At 40.9% G+C, this 21035-nt stretch overlaps 3 protein-coding genes across 4 annotated transcripts; 2 read left to right on the top strand and 1 right to left on the bottom strand.

Annotated features, from left to right (window-relative positions):
* Positions 1–1000: 1000 nt before the first annotated feature.
* Positions 1001–8471, top strand: ppp1r14d (protein phosphatase 1 regulatory inhibitor subunit 14D). Its single transcript, XM_084381597.1, has 4 exons — positions 1001–1462; positions 7440–7520; positions 7817–7849; positions 7989–8471. Exons 1-4 carry the CDS (start codon positions 1283–1285, stop codon positions 8055–8057), a joined length of 363 nt encoding a protein of 120 aa, XP_084237723.1. The 5' UTR covers positions 1001–1282; the 3' UTR covers positions 8058–8471.
* A 303-nt stretch (positions 8472–8774) lies between these two features.
* On the bottom strand, positions 8775–13178 carry zfyve19 (zinc finger, FYVE domain containing 19). 2 transcript variants are annotated; one of them, XM_084380498.1, is made up of 12 exons: positions 12978–13178; positions 12760–12881; positions 12624–12677; positions 12373–12539; positions 12111–12253; positions 11890–11998; positions 11568–11786; positions 11350–11426; positions 11017–11118; positions 10760–10923; positions 10284–10403; positions 8775–9741 (listed from the first exon to the last, which is right to left on the bottom strand). In XM_084380498.1, exons 1-11 carry the CDS (start codon positions 13029–13031, stop codon positions 10325–10327), a joined length of 1290 nt encoding a protein of 429 aa, XP_084236624.1. In that variant the 5' UTR covers positions 13032–13178; the 3' UTR covers positions 8775–9741; positions 10284–10324. The 2 variants fall into 2 exon arrangements, with proteins under 2 accessions (XP_084236624.1, XP_084236623.1); XM_084380497.1 differs by having other exon boundaries at positions 8775–10403.
* A 98-nt stretch (positions 13179–13276) lies between these two features.
* bub1bb (BUB1 mitotic checkpoint serine/threonine kinase Bb) lies at positions 13277–17470 on the top strand. The gene is made up of 9 exons (XM_084380613.1): positions 13277–13374; positions 14007–14174; positions 14307–14366; positions 14462–14606; positions 14696–14892; positions 14975–15138; positions 15250–15440; positions 15653–15753; positions 16554–17470. The coding sequence occupies exons 2-9, from the start codon at positions 14032–14034 to the stop codon at positions 16840–16842; spliced, it is 1290 nt and encodes a 429-aa protein (XP_084236739.1). The 5' UTR covers positions 13277–13374; positions 14007–14031; the 3' UTR covers positions 16843–17470.
* Positions 17471–21035: the final 3565 nt, after the last annotated feature.

Genomic DNA, 21035 nt, shown 5'->3' with positions numbered 1-21035 from the left:
CAGTCCACATCCCGAGCTGGTGGTGCTGAACCGAGCGGCATAAGACGAGATGAATGAATTTGTTTGCCTGGAAAGGTGAGCTGCTGGAGGCACTCAATAATTCAGTGTTTGTAACAGACGGTGCATCAGTGGGTGAACACGCGCAGCTATGGCTGATTGATAGTCCCTGCCAAAACAAAAAACTGAACCCCATTATTCATATCGTAATAGGATCTGTGGAAACTCTGCAGCTCCGTCGTCTCTGTTGTCTCAACTGTAATAATTTGGCGCCGGGAGCTACAACTATGAATTTCTGACCTTGGGTTGCGTGCCAATGTTGATGTTTGGGGCCGCAAACATTGATAGTTTCAAGACTTTTATTTGACATTTGACTTCTAAACAGCCACAAACACTCCTCTCCAGTTCATCCATTATTCATGGGTGCGTAACTGAGGATGCCAATTTGACTTCAAGGCTTATTAAACGTACACCTGATAATGCCTGTTATAAAGGACGAGGCAGCTATCACACTAGAGGAACCCTGGCTCACCTGTCAGGGGGACCCGGCTATTGTTGGACGTGTTTGGGAACACAAGAGCCCTTAGCATGTCAAACCCTTTTGACTTTGTCAGCAGATAAATACTTTAGATACTCTTCCTGAGTGAATATTAGTAATATATGTGTTGGAATGCAGATGTTTCTGATGACACAGCCTAACAAAGAATACAAGCAAACACTTAATTCTATATTATTCAATGTCAGTAAGACACACTTGCATATTTTTCAGCCAGAGTAACTCTCTAAACTTGATTGCTGTGGTTGCCTTCTTACCCTTTCTCCAGTTTTTATCGCTGTAATTGACCTATGATCCCCCGCCTGCTATAACCTAAAGGGAAGAGAGCAAAAAGCAAACACACACCCCGTACGGTGCATGTGCACACACACAAATGCATGCACAGACTCACACACGCACGCACAGAGGCATATCTCATTACCGTCCTCCTGATAGTGCAGCCAGTGGGTGTTGCAAGAGGAGGAGGCAAGGAGAGCAAGACAGTGAGCTTCACAGAGAGAGAGAGAGAGAGGACGAGGACAGAACCAGAGCCGGCGTTACAGAGAGGGAGAGCACGAACACTCAACAAGATAACAGGAGATACGCGTGGGAACAGCAGCCCGCAGGAAGAGCAGAGATAGAGACAGAGCCGTCACAGCCTGTGGGTCTTTCTGTCTGTGAGTGTGTGTGTGTGTGTGCGAGAGAGAGAGCTCGGTGTGTTTCCACGGTTCTCCTGAGGCCGTGGCAGCCATGGCGTCAGACCCAAGCACCCAGTCCAGGGTGATGTTCCAGGCGGCGGACAAGACAGAGGAGCCTGCACACCGCAAGCTGGGCAAGCTGACGGTCAAATACAACCGCAAGGACCTGCAGAGGAGGCTGGATATTGAGGAGTGGATCGACGGGCAGCTGCACCTGCTGTTTGACTGTGAGGTAGGGTAGGGCTGGCTCACACACACAGACACACACACACTGAGGAAGGAGGAGAGGGGAAGGAGCTGCACTGATCACTGGAGTGTCTGTGGTGGGCTATCCATCATGTGTGAGAGATTACAGAGACCTTAAAGAGGAGTGGGTGGGAGGGATGTGCTTGAAGGCTGCACACTAGCCCTGATGTGTCATCAGCCTGACTGCAGTATCAGCTGTTCGACGTGCAACCTGGTGTTCAACCACTGCGATAAGAAGATTTGATGTCCGATTTTAAAGTCATTAGGAAGTATGTCGCAACCCTGCGACATCACTTTGAACATGTGGCTACATTTACCATTAAGGCATCCAGTTGAAGAGGCAGCTGCATGAGAAGCTAACAATATTGAGGAGGAACAGGATCAAAACAATATTCCTGTAAGTCTGTGATAAAGTCATAAAGTGTCAGAGAAAGTAATAAAAAATAAAACAGAGTTCATGTCTTGCTGTAATGGTGGCACCAGGACTTTATGTCCCCTGTGTATGTGTCCTGTCTCTCTCTTTGCAGACACATTTATGTTGACACACTTACTTACCAGTGATAAATGATAACTACTAATATTACCCTCCATCTAAGATATGGAGTTTATATAAACACAGTGTATGTTATGTAACAACAAGGCCTTGTTGCCTAGGTGGTCGTGTTCAGTATGTACAGGGGATCATGATGAGACAACAGTCAGCTCCCTCTCGCTCACACACACACACCCTTCATAACTCCACTCCTCTACAGTGGGATACAATCCAATTATGTCAGAGGCTCCATATTGATTTGCTTGGCATTCTCCGAGGGGAAACCATGGCAACAGATGTCTCCTCGCCCACATGAGGCAGCATGGCACGGTGGAATAAGAGGTGTCTGTTTAGGGAGCATGAGCTTCCTAATGACGATGCAGATCAGATGACAACACCGCCTCCGTTTCATGGCGAACGAGAACGCAGAGACAAACTGTTTCTCATGTGAAACAACTGCACGGAGACCCTTGGCTGCAGACGGCCTGTAGCCACCTCTCTGTCTGGCATCCCCTTACGCTGGCAGGGAGCCCTTTGCATATGTACAAATGCTGCAGAACGTGAGCTGTGAACATTTTTGTAAACGGGTAGACAGGAGGGATTAAACCTAGTTGGTTTAAATTTAAAATGCTTTAGTTGCAGTTGGTTATGCTATTATTTTCCCCATCACAATACTTATTTTATGAGCTTTATTCCATTCACATCCCAAGCCTTCTCCCCTGTGGATATATATGATAATATGCTTGTAAAGAGCCGAGGGTGGAATAAATCACATTAGTGGAAACCAGGACATGTGGATAACAGAAACAGAACTGAAGTCTTTTCTCTGTGTGCTCGTTTGATCTTGTCCCAGAAACATACAATTATTCCAGCACTTTCGTGTTGTGGCTCCAGCATAATCCAACATGAGGATAATTGTGCAGCACATATACAGCACAGATCCATACAAGCGGAATGATTGGATCTAGGTATGATTGATGAGATGATTACTAGAATTGAAGTAAACAGAAGTTCCTCTTCTGTACAGTTTTCCTGAGAATGGTCTACGTCCTTGACATATGGAAATGAAGGCTTACCTCCGGGTTGGGATGGACAGGATATTTGCATTAGCCCCTTGTGCAGAATTAGCCGTGGCTTGTCCATGTGCACTGGCCAGTGTAATGAATTTTGCATGGGCTCAGGGGAAGGTTACTCTGTTGGTTCTCCGAGTCTTCCGCGTGGAAGCATTTACCATCAGTCCCCTGTGTCACCACCTGAATTATTTAGCCGCATCTCTAATTCATACAATTGCTGCCTCGGTCCGGAGTGGCCCACCTCCACTGCAAACTTCACACCTTTTGAGAAATGATCAGCTAAAAAAGAGCTGTGAAAAACAGCTCTCAGATAGACTTCTTGAGCAATGTTTAGGCTTATGTAGTAACCCAGAAGCCAGATAAGTGTTTTCCCAACTGTCACAAGACTATAAGGACTTTTCAGTGAATGGACTGCAGGACAAAAAATAAATTTTCCCTGTTTAAGAGTTATACGGTTGAACAATAAGATTTGGATCTTTACACTTATCTTTTCTGCCTGTGTCACGACTCACTCAGTAATGTTTATGAGAAGCTCGTGACTCTGACAGGAAAAGGGTAGAGTCTGATAAATAAAACACATGCTGGCATCTTCTCGGAACAGCTGGATTTCCTGGGCATGGTTTCCTTTACATTATAATAGCAAACACTATAGTGTGTGCAATGGAACCAAACTATGTTTGTTGCAGTAATTTCTAACTTAATAGGTCAGTGAATATCATTATTTAACACGTACATGTCAGGAATATGTCAAATATATTGTAAAGAGTAAACAAAACCCCTTAAAAGAATAATTTTTAGATAGTTAATAGCATATTTTAGGAAAGAATGCTGACCAGCTCTCCGTTCCAGAGTCAGATGAGAAAATCGACTACTCTCATATCTTTCTTTTCAGTATGAAGCTACACCCAGCTGCTGGTTAACTAAGCTTAGCATAAAGACTGAAAAAAGGGAAACTGCTAGCCTTGCTCTGTATAAAGTTTACAAAATCTGCCTGCTACCATCAGACTTTAGCTAACTAAAGCAGATTGTCTTAATGTTTTAGTTTGAATGAACAGTGTTTTAAAATAATCTGCCAGGTACAATTACAATTTATCATGTAATATGTCATTTATTATGCAATTGTTATGCCAAGCTAAGCTGCTGGGTGTAGCTCAGTATTTAGTGTGCAGATATGAGCGTACAGGCTACACACTGCAACCAACCTAATGAAGAAACCAACATGGCACAGCAATTTAGGTCACTGAAAGACCAAATTAAAAAGCATTCATCTTTTATGGGTCATGAATTTCTACAGCAAATTTCTTGTTTCGAAAGCTGATACACTCAGCTCAAGGCAGGCCCACAGGAAAAGTTACATAACGACCAAATGGACTGAGATCCGTTCATGGGGAGAATGACCATGTTGAGTAAACTTCCTGGTAATCTGTCAGTTTCAATGTAAAATATCATATGTTATGTAAAGACTATAAATTATATAGGACGTGATGGAAGTGATAAAGGTCAATGGCTCACCACAATCACTACAGTTGTGTTTCTGTGGAGCTTAAATGACTGAATTCTTGGTAACCTGCTCAGTATATATTGTGCTGGGCTTTGCACTTCAAACTCATTGCCCATAAAGATAATTTATTTCAATATACCTTGCAAAGGTCAAGGGCACATTTGGACCTGAGGGGTGCCCTAGATGACATGTCAGGGGGGTCACCAAAATCATTAGGAGCTATTCACTGGGGCCCATGAATATCAATACTCCATTTCATGACAGTTTTGCTAGTAGTTCAGAAATCTCTCATTGGTCGAAACTGTTGCACTTGGCTGACCAATCAATTTGTCATCCTCAGGGCAATTTTAGTAAAATTCATTCATATTTAAAGCGTTTCTTGGAAAAATGATAAAATCAAACTGAACCACTCAAGAAGCGCCACAAGACGGAGAACTACAACAACTTGTAACTATCAACATAAATAAAACATATCAAAGAGATGTTAAAATAAAAGTTTAAAAGATCACGCTGCTGCTCTGAAATGTGAGTTCCAACCCTGAAAAACAGGTCACCTCATTATACTGATGCAACTCTCCTGTTTCTGAATTATAAATTATAATCAAGGTTATCATGTCTTGACAAAATCCAGCTGCTATTTAGACTGCATCTGTATCGCCTGTCTAAAAGTGCAATCCTCTGAGAGCCACTTTGATATTCATGAATTCCAGTGTTAGTGCCAACATTCATTTTAGCTCCAGTCTATTGCTTTTAACTTCAAAAAGTGCTGCTGAGACATTTCTGCCCGGAGGCCTCATTAAAATGCAATTTTCCTCTGACAATGAGGTAACTCTCAACAAGCTGAAAATTGCGACCGCGTCCAATATGAAATACTGAAAAGTTTCGGGAAGGGTCATCGCATTTCTTAACGGTAATTGCTCATATTCCACTCATTGACATTCAGTGGTGCTCTGCATGGTCCTGCAGTCACAGGCAGAGGGGTGTTCAAGCTCATAAAGTATATCCCTGCTCATACTCATCACTAATGTAGTACTTAGGTAGGTTTCATTTTCACTTTCGTCCTTTACTAACTGAATATGCCACTCTAGATAGCCATTTAAAGTTCCGTGCAATTAATATGAATGTATTATTAATCCCAATAACGCAAATAAGTACTTCTAACAACATTAATCAATAGAGCCGTGTACAACAGCACATTTGGTTATTTCCGTAATGTATGTGGCAAGGGGGAGAGGAAAATACACCTAATTTGACAGCAGACGTAACAATACATTTTTAGTTAATCAAACTTTAATGTCAGCTGGGAAGCAGTGGAATGCTAACATAGGCTGTTTTGGTGGCAGGTGGTAAATTGATGACAATTTGACAGATTCGCTGCCTTTAAAGGACATGAAACCTGGAACACAGCCGCATAACACAGCACAGCATTCAAGCTTCCCACCCTGAGTGTGATGTCAGAGGAAAATGGCCGCCATGAGATCATGGTCTATTAAGTCACCCTAAAACACCTAAATTAGACTTTAATGCAGATTGAAAATGTGGATGTATTTTTAAAATCTAATCATTAAATCATTTTTTTCATATTAGCTGACCTACTCTACAGTCTCCATATACCCTCTGGCAACAGAAGAACCCTGTGGGGTACAAATACCCCTGGTTGGTAATCACTGGCCCAACCATTTGACACACAGCACACAAACCAAAAAACACAACACACACAATCACACCACATCTGAGCTGGTAAAGCCCACACAGCACAGAGCAATGTTCATCATGTGTCCTGCAGACATCAGCAGAATCACACTGGGGTCCGAACTGGCAGCATGTATCAATTAGAGCAGGCACAGGGGACTCTGGAGGAGGGCCCATCTATTCCGCCACTCAGCACTTCCACATTGATTAGCTCTCTCCTCGTCCAGAAAGCAGTGTAGGCCCCATCCTCAGCAGCCATGAAAACTCCCCAACCGGAAAATATTCCTCTTAAAAAGAGGCCCCACTTGTCAGATATGAGTGTACACCTGCTGACTCCAGATATCTTCGTGTCCAGGACTCATCCAGTGAGCAGCACTGTTCATTCCCTCTGGAAAGGGAGCTAAACGATTGATGGGAGCTTGTGTTATCAATTGATTACTTTGCTATATTTGATTTTTATAAGTGGAGACTTTTACAATCTTTACATAGTTTTTTTAAGGATAACATTTTGAAAAGCGGTTTGTATGGACCACCAGTTTGTATCAGGTACACACAGTGTGTGACAACATAGCTGTGATAAGTATATTCTTTAGAAAACATTTCAACTGGAAATAATCTCTCAGTAATGGCTGAGCTAAATGCTAGCTGAGTAAACCATCCATGAAATCTGATGATGGCATGTGGCAAGTGTGGCCTCCTGGAGCCTTTCTGCCTTCACGCCTCAGTGCTCTTGTGTTCAGCATATCATCAATCACATCATTGTTATGAGGAATTATTAAGGAACAGAAACTGTGTTGATTCTTATTTTAACAAATACAGCCAACGCTATTAACTCGGGTGATTGACTACTAATAAAAGTACAGTGTCAACTCTTTAAAACTCGAAGAACCGACAGCTTATACACCATAGTGCGAGGATTTCGTTACTGAAACCCCTGCCATGTTGCATCACATCCTGGATCACATCTTTACGCTCCTGCTTTCCCCTCTGAATGACTCGGCTCAGGGGTGTGGACAGCCTTACCACTGTTAGTAAGAGAATGGCAACAAGCCCACATAAAACAAGTGCATCTGCAGCACGCAGAAATAAAATAAAGTGTGGGCAATATAGTAATAAAGGAATATCAACCTTAGACTCTAACTTTTGTTTCTTGCTGCTTTTACAGGAAGAAGAGATTCCAGAGTTAGAGATTGACATAGATGAGCTCCTGGAGCTGACAGACGAGGGGCAGAGATCCCGTCTGCAGGTAAGATCGAGCAACTCAAGAACACTTACATTTTTAGCCATTATTCACCTTGCCTTTCTAGTTATTTGGCACCCAAAACTGCAGTTCTTCAAACAAAGGTCAACCTGAGCATTTTAACCTTTTAACACTTTGCTCCTAAGTGACACCTTGGTGCATACCTAACTATTTGCAATGTGTTGTAATAATAGCTTAACAAGCCCTTGACCCTCGCTGGAATCCAGTGTTGCAATGTTTGCAGAGAAAAAGAAATGTCCAATGTCGGTAATGAGTCTTCCTGTGTTTGCGATCTCTGTTAGGAGTTGTTGCAGGAATGCGGAAAGCCAAAAGAGGTGAGACAAAAAATACATCCTCAGATGAAACTATATACAAGCAGTATTTAACAGAGAAATGAATTTCACTTCTTCACATTGCTGTTGTCTTGTCTAGTCTGTAAAAAAAAATAAAATAAATTTTCCTTCTCCCCCACAGGATTTTATCAATGGGCTGCTCTACAGGATAAAGGGTCTACGCAAGATGTCAGGTCCCTTGAAGAAATAATTCTAGGTCAAATAAAGAATTGAGACAATATGGAGCCTCTTATCTTCCCATGCGTTAACTGTTTGGATGCCTTTATGTGCGGTTCACATGTCTGTGGGACTCTTTCCCTTCCAGGGTCAGCATCAGTCTAAGACCAGAGCAGTCGGGTTTTAAACTGAATTTATTTCTTTAATTTTTGGACTGCTGTAACATTTTGTCTCCCATAAACATACCAATAATAATGCACATGTGGTAAAAGTTGTACTGTCTATTACTCAGACGGACTGTTTTTTTTTTTTTTTGTGCAAGACATTTTCGGTTGCCTATTTATGTACATAAATATTTTTGTTCTGATAACAGTGTTGTATGTCGAAATAAAATTGAACATTTTCAAGACAAGGCAGTTGATGAATTATAAAAACCTGCAAACATCGATTACTTTCATTGTCGACTAATCTGTCCATCATTTTCTTGATTAATCGATTGTTTGGTCTATAAAATGGCAGAAAATTGTGAAAAATGTTGATAAGTTTTTCCCAAAGCCCAAGTTGACATCTTCATTTGTCTTGTTTTGTCAACTTAAAGATATTCAGTTTGTGATTACAGAGGAGTAAAGAAACAGACAATATTCACATTTAGGAGATTAAAATTTTTTTCAATCCGATTAATGGTCTATCAAAAAATTTGCCGTTGCAGCTCTAATCTCATTCTTGACAATGGGACTGACAAACAGCGAGGTATCATCAGGTATCATTTATTCCACACATACAAATAAATATTGACATGTCCATTACACCCATCAACTTAAAATACCATCCTTCTATGACCAGTCCATTATTACTGCGCTAAAACACTTATTTTCTTTTACAGACTGATTATGTCCTACTGTCCAGAGACAAATACAAAACTCTACTGTAGCTCGGCTGTCTGCACATCCTTCCCAGAATTCGAGCTTTTGTTTTATGGCGTAAATATTTCAACAGAGTGATGGAAACAAAGGAGACGATGACATGTCGGGTCTAGGAGTAAACACAGTGGCAGGAAGGTCCATTAAGTATGCATCCATTATCCTCCATCCATTTCCTGTCTGTGGCTCACGTCTGACATGGCCAGAAACAGCAAACACAGTAACGGCCTCCATACAAACCTTAATGGAGCGAGCCCCCAGAGGAGAGTGTAATTATGGTTTCTCCTCCGTTAGCTTGACATTAATGCACACTGATGAAACTGCACTCTGGCCTTCTCTCTGTCATACACAGAGGGTCTTTCGGCTAAGGGCTCCATTATAGTAATTTGCTTGGTTCGCCCCCCCCTTTCCACTCTTACAGTACATCTCTGACACGTCACTGTCCATACCATCCCGACAAGGCCTGCCAGCCAGGGACATTTTTGTCAAGTGATTAAAAAAAGGCTTCAGTGATAAAAATACAACTAAAAACGAATGCAACGCTCCCTAAATATGTGACACGGCGCCTCACACTTTTGCATCCGTTATAATGAAATTACACCCAAGGACAAGAAAGGCAATACTCATGTCAGACTTGCAGCCAAACATAGATTACAAGAGTGACTGCAGTGCCTGCCAAAAGAAAACAAAGCCCTCAGTAATCCTTTTATACTGAGTCCTCTGTGCTTCTTCAGTCCAGAGCTGACGGCAGTCTGGGATTGTACATCATCCCAGATGAGCTTGTGATGCGTCTGCTTTCTGTATGTGTCGTCAAAATTAGAAGGAAAAAAAAAAAAGAATCAAATGGTGACAAGAGCAAAGTGCATCTAAGATGAGCCTTTGTTGCCTCTGGGAAGTAGGACAAGTGACATAAGAAAAAGGCTTCAAGCGTCTTATGTAGTTGGACAGCTTAAAACTTTTCTGTGTACAGAAGCTGTGCAGTTTTGCTACAATACCAACACTTTCTACCAGCCTCTATTTTTATACATTACAGAAAAAATAGGCTCCGTTTTTCATATTTTACATATTCTATTTACCGTTAGTCTATTTCTAGTCTTTGCATTGCCATAAATTAATTGCATACCCATTGTTTTTGATTTGTTGAATTCATCTGTTAGTAATTACAGAAAGCAGATGCTGCTCTTCCTGTGGTCTACATTTTAGTTTGGATAGATAAGATAAAATGGGGTTAAAGTCTGGCTTGCATTAGATAATAGGTAGCGTTTTCTTCTGAGACACTGTTTCTTTTACAATAATAGGTCACTTAAGTCAAAAGCACAAGTCTAACAGTAATGACTGACCAGAGCCTGATGAGGCAAACAGCTACAGCACAGTCTCACTATCATGTCTTCCTCTTCCTCTTTGGTGCCGTGTAGTTACTGGTGCGATGCTCCATCCTGTCGTATTTATCATGGCCTTCCCTGGGGAGATAATGGAGATCAGATTGATAATTCATCACACTAAATACTTTATATTCATGCTGCTTAACAGTATGTCAGCAGCCTGCCTACAATCTATCTGGGTCATGGTATACATTCCAAATCATCTTTCTTGGGCATCAGAGCAAAGATTTCCATGGAAAGCTCCACTATGAGACAAAAAACAGAATCAATGTTGTGCTTCATAAAATGAATATACAGCAAGGGACAAATCAGTGGAAAGCCTTAATGAATGAGTGGAGAATCATAACCAATGCAGATACTTTCATACAGGACACAAGGGGTCACTGAATCATTTGATGACAATAAAAAAAATTTGAGTCTGCATGTTATGCTACCTGAAGCAGCGGTTGCAGTAAAGGTCTCCATCACAAGTGTGACAGCGAAGACTGGCGTCTGCGTTACAGATGCAGCACCACGGAAGCTCTTCCTCATCACTGTCTGATGGCGGATGTGCAACAGCAGCCGGTGAAATCCTACTCTTGGGTGCTTGAGCCTGGGTCTTTAAAACACATCAGATAAAAAGAGGTTAAATGTTATTCTCTTTAATAGCTTTAAAGATGTATGATTCTGTATTTAGGATGATGTTAAGTACCGGTTTCTTGGAAGTTTTTTTCTTTTCTGTGTTTTTTGGTCCGCTCTGTTCCAACGGTATGTTGTAGCCACTGGCTTCATCCAGTGCAGCCTCTTCAGAGAGCTGGAAAGAAAAACAATCAGAAATGCAGGAATTTCAAAACATCTCCTCCAATTCACATTACAAATTATTAAAATGGCAAAATAGCAGCCCCTTGTGGCCTGCTGAACTGGTCCAGGTTGGTTCACCATCATCTTTAAAAATGCAATATGCACTCAGTAGTAACGGGTTTATCAAGTAAGATTTATTATTATCAAAACTAGAGTATGAACTTTTTTGCATTAAGTCCCAGACCTGTTTTAATACTCTCATCACAGCTTCTTCCTCAGTCTCCTCGTCACTGTCAGGATGCTGGAAGTCCTGTATAGTAACTACAAATGACATAACAAAAACAACAATGACTTCTATCACAGTTGGAGGTCTTATCATATTTTCTGACATTCTGATGAGAAAGTAAGGATACAAGATAAAGTTAAGGTTGTGGAACACCAAGATCTTTGTGTGTGACGTACCTTTGTCTGGGTCCTGCCCCTTCAGCTGCGCCAGCCTCTTGGCCATGTCGAGGACCTGATCCTGGGAATGGTGTTCCTTCCTCAGCTCCTCCATGGCTTCCTCCAGCAGACGGGCCTTCTCAGCCTCCAGCTGCTTGACCTCGTCCTGGTTCTCCTCCAAATTCTCATCCAATGTGCCACCCTCCCCCTTGTTGAGATCATTCATACGGCCGTCTACACCTGCAGAGGGATACATAGGTTGGCGCAGTTTTTATTGTCAGAATGCAGTCATGACATATTGTTATGATTGAATTACACTACGACATGATGAGTAACATCTTACTGCATTCAGGATTTGATTGCTGGTCATCTATGGCAACTTCATCTGTCATCTGAGTAATCAGATCATTGGCTTGTTCCGTCTGAGTCCTGTTATCTGGAGGCCGATGCACCTGCACAGATGAGCACACAAGTACACTGGTAAGAAATTATTGCAAAGTATTTAGCATACAGTTACTTTTGAATGCAAGTTGCTACAAACAAGTAGGAAGAGGCTAAGCTCACAGGTGGAGGAGCTTGGGATGGTGGAGGCACACCCCGAAGAACTGCCAGACGGTCCTCCATCTCCCTTGCAGAAGGCACTGGCTGGCTGGGAGCTTTCAGAGCAGCAAGGCGAGACTCAAGCTCTTTCTCAGAGGGCACAGACTCTAAAGAAGAGGGGGAAAACAAGATATTACGATGGCTTTTGTTCCGAGAAAAGATATTATAATTGTATTCCTCAGCTTAAATCAAAATGGTAGCTGCAAAAAAATGCAAATGTACTTACTTGGCACAGAGTCCTCCTTCAGCTTTTGAAGTCTTTCAGCAATAGCCTGATCTTCTTTACTCAGGCCTCTGGTTGGTACATTGCCTGCTTTGCTGTTCCTATTGCTTCCATGTGCTAGAGACTGTGTCGACTGTCCCTGCTGTTTGGCCTCAAATGCAGCAACCCGTCTATGGGAGAAACATGAACTTTAGACGTCATGAAACTGCTGTGCTGTCAAAGTGTCAGGTTTTCAGAATTTGTCATATACTGACTTTTTGTAATTTTCAGGAGGAGACCATTTTCCAGAGTCATTTGAAGACCCCCCACTAAAAAAAGAAAGAAATGAAGATTAGCAAGAATCCTTATTAATAACCAGATTTATATTCTTTATCATGGTTTGACCTTTACCTTGTCAGATTACCATGGCACTGTTTGCAGACCTTCTGCTGGGTGTTGCCACAGCGAGGCACCACTGCACTGAAAGTCAAGCAGCTGGAGCAGAAGGCGCGGCCGCAGCTCTTACAGCCCAGCTGTGGGCACATTTCAACAGAAATTACGCCGTTAATTTACCTCAAAACGTTTAATTTGTGTAGCTATGTGGCTGCTATAAGCCAGAAAGGTCTTACCTCCTTCTTGAAGAGACTGAACTTTGATGCACAAGAATAACAACGGTTGTCCATGTCGACACGTGTAGAAAGACATGAGACAGGCGATTCCAATCGGCTAATATTACTGCAGTGGATAATTATAAAATAAAATATAAAACGACTCTGTGAAGACTATTCTGGAAGCTAGCTACCTTTTGCAACCTTTCAACGTTGCTTTAATCAAAACAGGAACCACAGCGGAAGTAGTGGCGTGACGTCAATTTACATTTTCCGGTTTGTCGTTCGTCCAATCAGCGTTCTCCAAAGTCTCTCGCGGTCCTTGTTCAAAACACAGAAACCGACTGCTGAGCAGCGTCCTTGTAGCAACGTTGTAGCTGTAATAATCAGGAAAAGAGACAGAGGAGGCTCGGAAGCGGTATGAAAAAAACACAGTTTTGCAGATTGCCAGTTTTGTTTTCATCTGTGACTCGCAAATTCTGCTAATATTGCGAACAACGACAAAAAACTATCGAGCTAAAGCTAATGTTAGCTAGCTAGTGTGTTAGCTCCCCACGTCATGCACTCGTTAACGTTAGAAAGAAAAAAACCCACTGACTTTTGTCATACAGTAAAGACACTGGAAACATGTAAGTTGTCCTTCAGATTAGATATAAATACGAATTTCGCTATTCATTACATGTAAAATGAAATTGATACACTTTCCATTACATTGTTACAAAACTACATCTACTTCAAGGTCTTCACTTGTCACTAGCCCTTGTATGACTTGATGTCCATGTCTTGGTTTCTTTCTCTGTTATATATTCAAGCAACAATTTAAAAAATTTTCTTTCTAAATGACGATTATAATTATTACAACAGTGAGTGTAAAAAAATATACTTATATGGGATGTTTCAGACTGGAAAGTGTATTTGGCTGCGTTGTGTTTTGCATTTATAATTAAATGCAAGAAAGTGCAAGAAAAGATGTTGGAGATTACTTGGATTACCTTCAATTTTTCTAAAAATAACTGATACATTTGTGTCTGTGCATCTTCTGGTCTGTAGGCATCTTGCTGTTTAAATTTCCACAATGGCAGAAGGAGGAGATGTGGAATGGGAGCTAAGCAAAGAAAACATCCAGCCACTGCGGCGTGGCAGAGCCATATCAGCCTTACATCAGGCACTCAGTCAACAACAGGATGGACTCAGCTCTGCCATCAACCAGCAGAGACAGTATGGATGATCTTTTAAACATTGCACTTGCCACCAGATTGTGTGACGGCAGTTTCTGTTCAACACTTTTTACCGGCATTTGTCACATAATGATGGAGGTTTTGTGTTTTGTTTTGTTTTTCGTTTCTTCAGGGCGTTTGAATCTGAAGTGAGAATGTATGAAGGAGATGATCCACTTGATGTTTGGGATCGGTAAGTCAAATATGTAAACAGTAACATATATTCATGTGCTGTTGTTCAATCGAAGAAGCTTAATTTTAGTCCTCACTTGATTCTGTCTGTTACAGTTATATTAAGTGGACAGAGCAAACCTTCCCTCAGGGAGGAAAGGAGAGCAACCTCGCCACACTGTTGGAACAAGTTGTGACGAGATTCACAGACGAAAAGAAATATCACAACGACCCTCGCTATGTTGACCTCTGGATCAAATTTGTACGTTAAATATTTTACCTCTGACTGTTTTCGCTACTTTGACAACTGATTGAGCATTAATAACTTTGGCATAACACATGTGTCATTAGGCAGAGAACTGCACGGAGCCCTTGGACATTTACAGGTACATGCAGGCGCAGGGAATCGGAGTGACACAGGCATCCCTCTACATCGCTTGGTCTGAGGAATATGAGAATCAGGGCAACTGTCGCAAAGCAGACCTGGTCTACCAAGAAGGGTTCAAGAAGTGTGCCGAGCCGCATGATAAGCTCCTGCAGTTTCACAAGTATGGATTCTGTCAGTTTCAGATACAGTTTGAAAATGCAAAATATTGGCATGGTCACAACTTTCTGTATCATTGTTTGTAGGGCTTTGCAGGCACGAGTGTCCCGACAGGTGATGATGAATGTGGAGGAGGATGATAGCGACAATGAGTCTAAACAACTTGAGAGAGTTTCTCTTGCCGACCTCAAACATAGAGGGAAGAAAAAGGCTATTGCCCCCGTCAACAGAACTGGGGCTGCAATCAGAAGTAAGCACATATGGCTGATATTATTATTGCTCCAGCTCCTAATGAATTGTAGCATTATCATTTTTTTTAAAAAGGTGTTAAATTTTGGTGTTTAATGGCTTTTGTGAACAGGTATTTCTAGAGGCTTGCCGTCACATGGTGCTTCTGTCCTTGGCAATGCAAACAGTCGGTTAGTGATCTTTGATGAGAACAAGACTCAAAGTGCTGGCCCTTCAGAGCCGAAGTTGGAGTCGTGGGTGGCCCCTCCCACCTCAAAGGCAAAGGAGAATGAGCAGAGGCCTGAAAAATGGTCTGATGTCAAGGTATAAGTCAAATCAAATCAAATCAAATCAAATTTTATTTGTATAGCCCAAATTCACAAATCACAGTTTGCCTCAGAGGGCTTTACAATCTGTACAGAGACGACACCCTCTGTCCTTCGACCCTCGTATAAGGTGCTGTATTATTAGATTTTAAATGTGTGGAATGTAACCCAGTGATATTAATTTCTTTTGTGTGTGCGTTTGTACCGTAGATGCCCCAGAAGTCTAAATACGGGCGTCCTGTCACGGCCCCACCGCCTCCCAAACCCACCTTCCAACCATTTGTGGAGGAGACAGACCAGCCTCCAACAATGTGAGTAACTACAAGAATCTAACTTTTACCTGCAGCTTTGATAAATTGTTTTTATTCGCAGAATATTTACTTTACACATCAAACATTCAAGCAACATATTTCTGAAATCTATGAATATCACGTAAATAAATGAATCTACAAGTTCAATAATTAAATAAAGAGGTTTCTGTTACAAACTGTCATTTGTGATCCTTTTTCTCATCACAAGTTTTTTTGATTCTGTCTTTGTGAGACGAAAGACGACGAGGATGAAACAGAGTAAATTTTGTTTGAATGCCGTTCTGTACCATCAGATGACAGAGTAGCTTCTCTCCTCAAGCTGTGAAGCCCTTGAATACTCTGCTATAAAAAAATAGTTTAATTTTAATTTTATGACCTACCTGACCCAGATAAATTGGAATCACACCCAACAGGCATTAAGATTAACTATTTTAATTGCGGAGAAAAAGCCAATCATCTCGCTGATGGTCTCGTTTGCTTATGTAGGTCATATAAAGGCATCAGAAATAAATTGAGAGTGTTTGATAACCAGTTAAAAAATTCCTTGTTGCCTGTTAAAATAAAAACAGAATTTTTATGGGAAGGTGTTCAGACAAAACAATCTACCATATTGTGGGTTGTGGTCATTTGGCAGTCATCGCTAGTTTATTACTTTTTGCTACAGTTAAGAATAACAGAAACAAATGTAAGTGGAAGCAATATTCATGAATTATTGAGTTATCCCTGTGATCTAAGTTAATACTTTGCAGGCTATGTCAGTAACCTTTTATTTGATGGCATCTCCCATATCTCACCCTCAGGACTCCATGTAAGATCAACCCGGCGGTGAACACAGTTTTATCGTCACGTAAGCCCTGCAGAGAGGAAACCCCTCTGAAGAGACTGCAGGAGCACCATCAGCAACAGAAGGAAGCCGAATCAGGAAAACTACAGGAGCAGAGCATGTACTGTAAAGAGCTGCTGCTCAGCGGCGCCACCGAGTTCTGCTTTGAGGAAGTGCGTGCTGAGCGCTACTTCAAAAAGATGGCACAGGAATCACAGGAAGTCAGAGGTCAAAAGGATGAAGCTAGTGCCAGTGCTTCAAACTGATACATCTAAGAAGACTGACAATTTGATATTGTCTTTGAATGGAGTTTTACCTTTATTTAGACAAAACCTTATATGCAAGTATCATGTCATTACTATTATGTATTGTGTGTTATCCTGCTGTAAATATCTTTGTTTATCGAGATTCAGTTACTCAGAAAGGTAAAGAAGACAAAAGGGTTTAAAAACCCTTTGAACTGAAGACACTCTTTCCAGTACAGAATTTGACAAACTAGACCTAGCGTGGAATAACATCTACACAATTTCAACCAACAATTTAAGTAACATGTGTCATAGTTGTATTTAAAAACGCTACTGGATTGTACCTGTTATGTGTCCACTTTTTGTAAATACTAAACATGCTTTTCTACTACAGCACAAGTCTAATTTCACTATTTTTTCCCCCATTTTTCTTAACTGTATCGTTCTGAAGAACAGTGTTTTTTATGTTTGTGCTGCTTTTTTATTCAGTGTTTCTTAGGCAGATGTTTCAGTACAATCCAGCACAGTTGAAAGACGGCCTCAGTGAGGAGATTTAACTGGGTTTCATGTCTCAGTCGGAGTGAAATGTCCCTTCTAGGCCATGTGTCACTGGTGTTCAATAAACTTGTTAAACCGTCTGGCGGATGAATAGTGGAATTGTCTGGTTTTTTTTAGACCGATGGAGATTCTAGTAATGCACTGTCAGCAGGGGGCATGCAAGGCGAAGTGTGGTAATGATATTTGTATTACTAATGGGGCCTTAGAACAATTTAGTGTTGACTGCAATCTGCTGCTGCAATTTTAAGAGTGGGCATGAGTAAAAACAACAGGAACAATCTGCATTAAGTAGTCATAAATGCCATCATTATGATACTTATTCTAATGAAGTGACTTAATTTAACTCCCTCACTGAAGGTTATTCTTGTGCTTTTTAAAGAATCCCAACACTTAAACCACCAGGCATAACACTTTCATCAGCAAATCATGCATTCAAATGGCCCACATGTTAATCATTGTCCAGGAGAGGTTACCCAGAAGCCCGCTGACTAAAGTGGTGGGAGTGAACCTAATCTACTGTGATGATGGGATGTACTTCACACACAGGCAGCTCGCAGGGCAGACTTTGATGAATGGCTGGAAGATAGGTGGTGGGCTCATTAGCAAGTGAAATCCAACCTTTGCAGTGGTGGGCAGCATAAACCTCGGTTATCCCCAAGAGGTCACTATTCCGATGTGCTGTGATACAGTGTTACTGCGCGTGGAGCACTGGAGGAGCAGACTTTAATCTCATATTGGAAATATGACACTGTCAGCCAAGATCCTCTCAACTGGTGAGTTCCCAAACTGTCTGCTTTAAACGTTGGCTTAGCACTGAGAGAGCAGCTGAAATTCAGTGATAAATGATAGGCAACATGATGCACTCCCTTTCATAATAACACAGCATAACCACATCATAATGCCTCCTCTATGGCGCGCTATTTGGCACGACTTATTAAAAGCTCATCCCGTGGAAGCAGGCAGCCAGTGACTCCGATAGCGCCTCAGACAGAAAATCCATAGCTTTCTCTTACTGCAGTGGACAGATGGTAGAAGCAGGCTACCTTTCCTTAATGCGCTTTGGACAGGCCCCTCAGAGAAGAGCTTTTGTCCAGCACTGTTACTTTGATAGACAAGAACACTCAGGCTCCGCATGGGCCATGTTTCAGACCAGAGCTCTTAACCTATTTTTACCGTTTGTACTTGCATGCACCAATTCACAGAAAGTCATCTTCCCCGAGTCTCTAGTACCTCACTTTGAAGTATTTTACATCGAGGTGAAGTGCACTTGGCTGGCCAGGCGAGAAGGAGAGGGGACTTCCAAAATGCACCATCACATCATGAGACCAATTTCTGCATGAGGAGGGGAGAGTATGGAAGCTCATTAGTGCAAATAAAAGGAAAATAGATGCAACATTTGTTGGCATGAAAATAAGTTTATTTAAAAAAAACAATGTGATCTACTATTTCATAATATTGACTTACACTTTTTATTTTAAAGCTATGCAGTTTTCAACTATTTAACAGTTCTTAAAGCTGCTGTAAACGGTGTGTTTTTGTTAAGATAAGTGTTGAATATCTCTATATTCCAACAGTAATCACTCTCATGCTGTGTGGTCAGCATAGTCTCTCCTCCCCTCGCTCATGCAGTAAAAGAGAAAATAGATTTTCTTGTATCCCTGCCCACTTCATCCAATCAGGACAGAGAGCTCCGTAAAGAGGCGGTCCTGTCTGCTTGGCAGAGAAGGATCCTCCTGTTAGGTTTGTGTAGTCCTAAACCCTACTCCCATGGGACCACTGTTACCTGAAGACATCTATTATTCATTTGTAATAATTGTGGAGGTCGTCTGTGATCTTAATCCCATGCTAGTCTGCCATGTCCAAGTCAAAATTCCACCGCATTTTGACCGCAACTGATTATATATTTAACAGCAGTCAACAGCTGTACTGTGTGATCGGCTATAATGACGTTTAAAAGTGACTACAGAGAAGGTTAGGAGTGACAAAAGGTTGTCATTTTCAAGTGCAGCCACATCTCTTACTTGATCTAAATGAGCTGCAAATGTGTATTTATGCTTGTAACACAGACAGAAAGTAGGTAAATCAATTCTAAACTCTATTTACAAAGTCATATTTTTATATAGTTTTGATTTTTTTTGTCAGAAATGTTGATATAGTAGGTCAACATTATGACTGTAGATGGCAAGTACACTCCTGGACCACACGCTACATAAAACCAACGCGTAGACCTATTCGCAGGGGACTAGTATTACCAGGGGACATACATATAACACTTATTGGTGAGCAAGCAGGAGAATGAAACAAGCTTCATTTCTAGTTGCCTCACTCCTACAGAATTAAAATGGATTTATAGGTCATCTGGAAATGTCAATGGATTTTGACAAGAAATTACATTTGCTCTAGCTGTATAGGCTGACCCCTGGTAACCCCCGGTGTAATCCTCACAGATTCGACAGAAACAATAGACTGAATTGAAATGCAAACAATTAAGGCAGTACCACTTATGTGGCCCCTGGGCTTTCATTTTAATGACACAGTGGTTTAAGACTTCTCTTGTCACTGTAAGCCCTCTTTTACATTACAGGCTATTTTCCCACTATTTATCCAAATGGGGGGTCAATGTTTTTAAGGAGATGCTTAAGCAAGATCATTAAGTCCGACAGTAAAGCTGACAAATGCATTTGAATAAACCCTTTTAGTCCTTCGTGATCTAAGAGGAATTAGTTAACATTAGTTACTCAGTAACTCAGTCTTTCCATGGTGACATGTTAAAAAAATACTTTAATTACAGAGACAATATACAATTCAAATATGATGCAAAAAACAAAACAAATAAAGTAAAAAATTAGAAAATATAATTATAATACTAACAAAATAAAATTCCTTAGATGTCCTTAAATACACAATTTGTAAATGACTCCCTTGTAATTATTTGGCTACTGTTGCATTTATTTATTATGCATGAAACTGTTATTATACGATCCAAAATCAAGCACATAAATCTACTTTTTATTTTGTCTTCAAATCAGAACTGAATTTATTAATAGTACGGTGAGGACTAGATGTTAAATTAATTGAAAACGCATAAACGTATAAATATAAAACTTACTTATTGATTAAATGTATTTCATTTTAAAATAAAGTATCATTGCAACATATATATGTATGATACGATATAATAAAAATAATAAAATAGTAATTAGGATAAAAGGAATAAAAACATGTTCTCCTTTTTGGCAAAGTTTACCCTCCGTATAAAATGTTATGCATTTGCTCTTTTGCTGAAAAAAACACTCAGGTTCTGTAAACTCTGCCATAAAGATTACATTACATTAATCGACCTCTTGACCCTCCCAGTTTCCCTTCATACTGGCCACGCAGCAATTTGAGTGTGAGTATAAATGGCTCATCAGATTGCCTGAGAAAACAGGATACTTTTGGTGATGACTACCACTTTTTGCACATAAAGACACCTATTACAAGACCGTTTATTGCTGTTCACAGCTCAAAGGAAATCAAGAAACTAAGTCATGCGAGGCTGTAAGATATAGCCACGCCAATAAATATCTGTGACATTAATGCTGACAAGTAAGAGTGGTAGAGAGGGAGGGGTCAAGTGTGCTATACCCCCAACAGGGAAATCTGTCATTGTTATG

The sequence above is a fragment of the Pagrus pagrus genome (assembly GCF_965226575.1).
Source record: "Pagrus pagrus genome assembly, chromosome: 18".
Classification (NCBI taxonomy): Eukaryota; Metazoa; Chordata; class Actinopteri; order Spariformes; family Sparidae; genus Pagrus; species Pagrus pagrus.
Note: the sequence above shows the minus strand (reverse complement) of the source record. Positions and strands in the feature narration are given on the sequence as shown.

Coding starts and splice junctions, on each gene's coding strand:
- ppp1r14d (XM_084381597.1), top strand. CDS start 1,283: ATGGCGTCAGACCCAAGCACCCAGTCCAGGGTGATGTTCCAGGCGGCG. Junction 1,463..7,439: donor ACCTGCTGTTTGACTGTGAG/GTAGGGTAGGGC, acceptor CTGCTTTTACAG/GAAGAAGAGATTCCAGAGTT. Junction 7,850..7,988: donor AATGCGGAAAGCCAAAAGAG/GTGAGACAAAAA, acceptor TCTCCCCCACAG/GATTTTATCAATGGGCTGCT.
- zfyve19 (XM_084380497.1), bottom strand. CDS start 13,031: ATGGACAACCGTTGTTATTCTTGTGCATCAAAGTTCAGTCTCTTCAAG. Junction 12,882..12,977: donor TCAGTCTCTTCAAGAAGGAG/GTAAGACCTTTC, acceptor ATGTGCCCACAG/CTGGGCTGTAAGAGCTGCGG. Junction 10,924..11,016: donor AAAAAACTTCCAAGAAACCG/GTACTTAACATC, acceptor TGTGTTTTAAAG/ACCCAGGCTCAAGCACCCAA.
- bub1bb (XM_084380613.1), top strand. CDS start 14,032: ATGGCAGAAGGAGGAGATGTGGAATGGGAGCTAAGCAAAGAAAACATC. Junction 14,175..14,306: donor GCCATCAACCAGCAGAGACA/GTATGGATGATC, acceptor TCGTTTCTTCAG/GGCGTTTGAATCTGAAGTGA. Junction 14,367..14,461: donor CCACTTGATGTTTGGGATCG/GTAAGTCAAATA, acceptor TGTCTGTTACAG/TTATATTAAGTGGACAGAGC.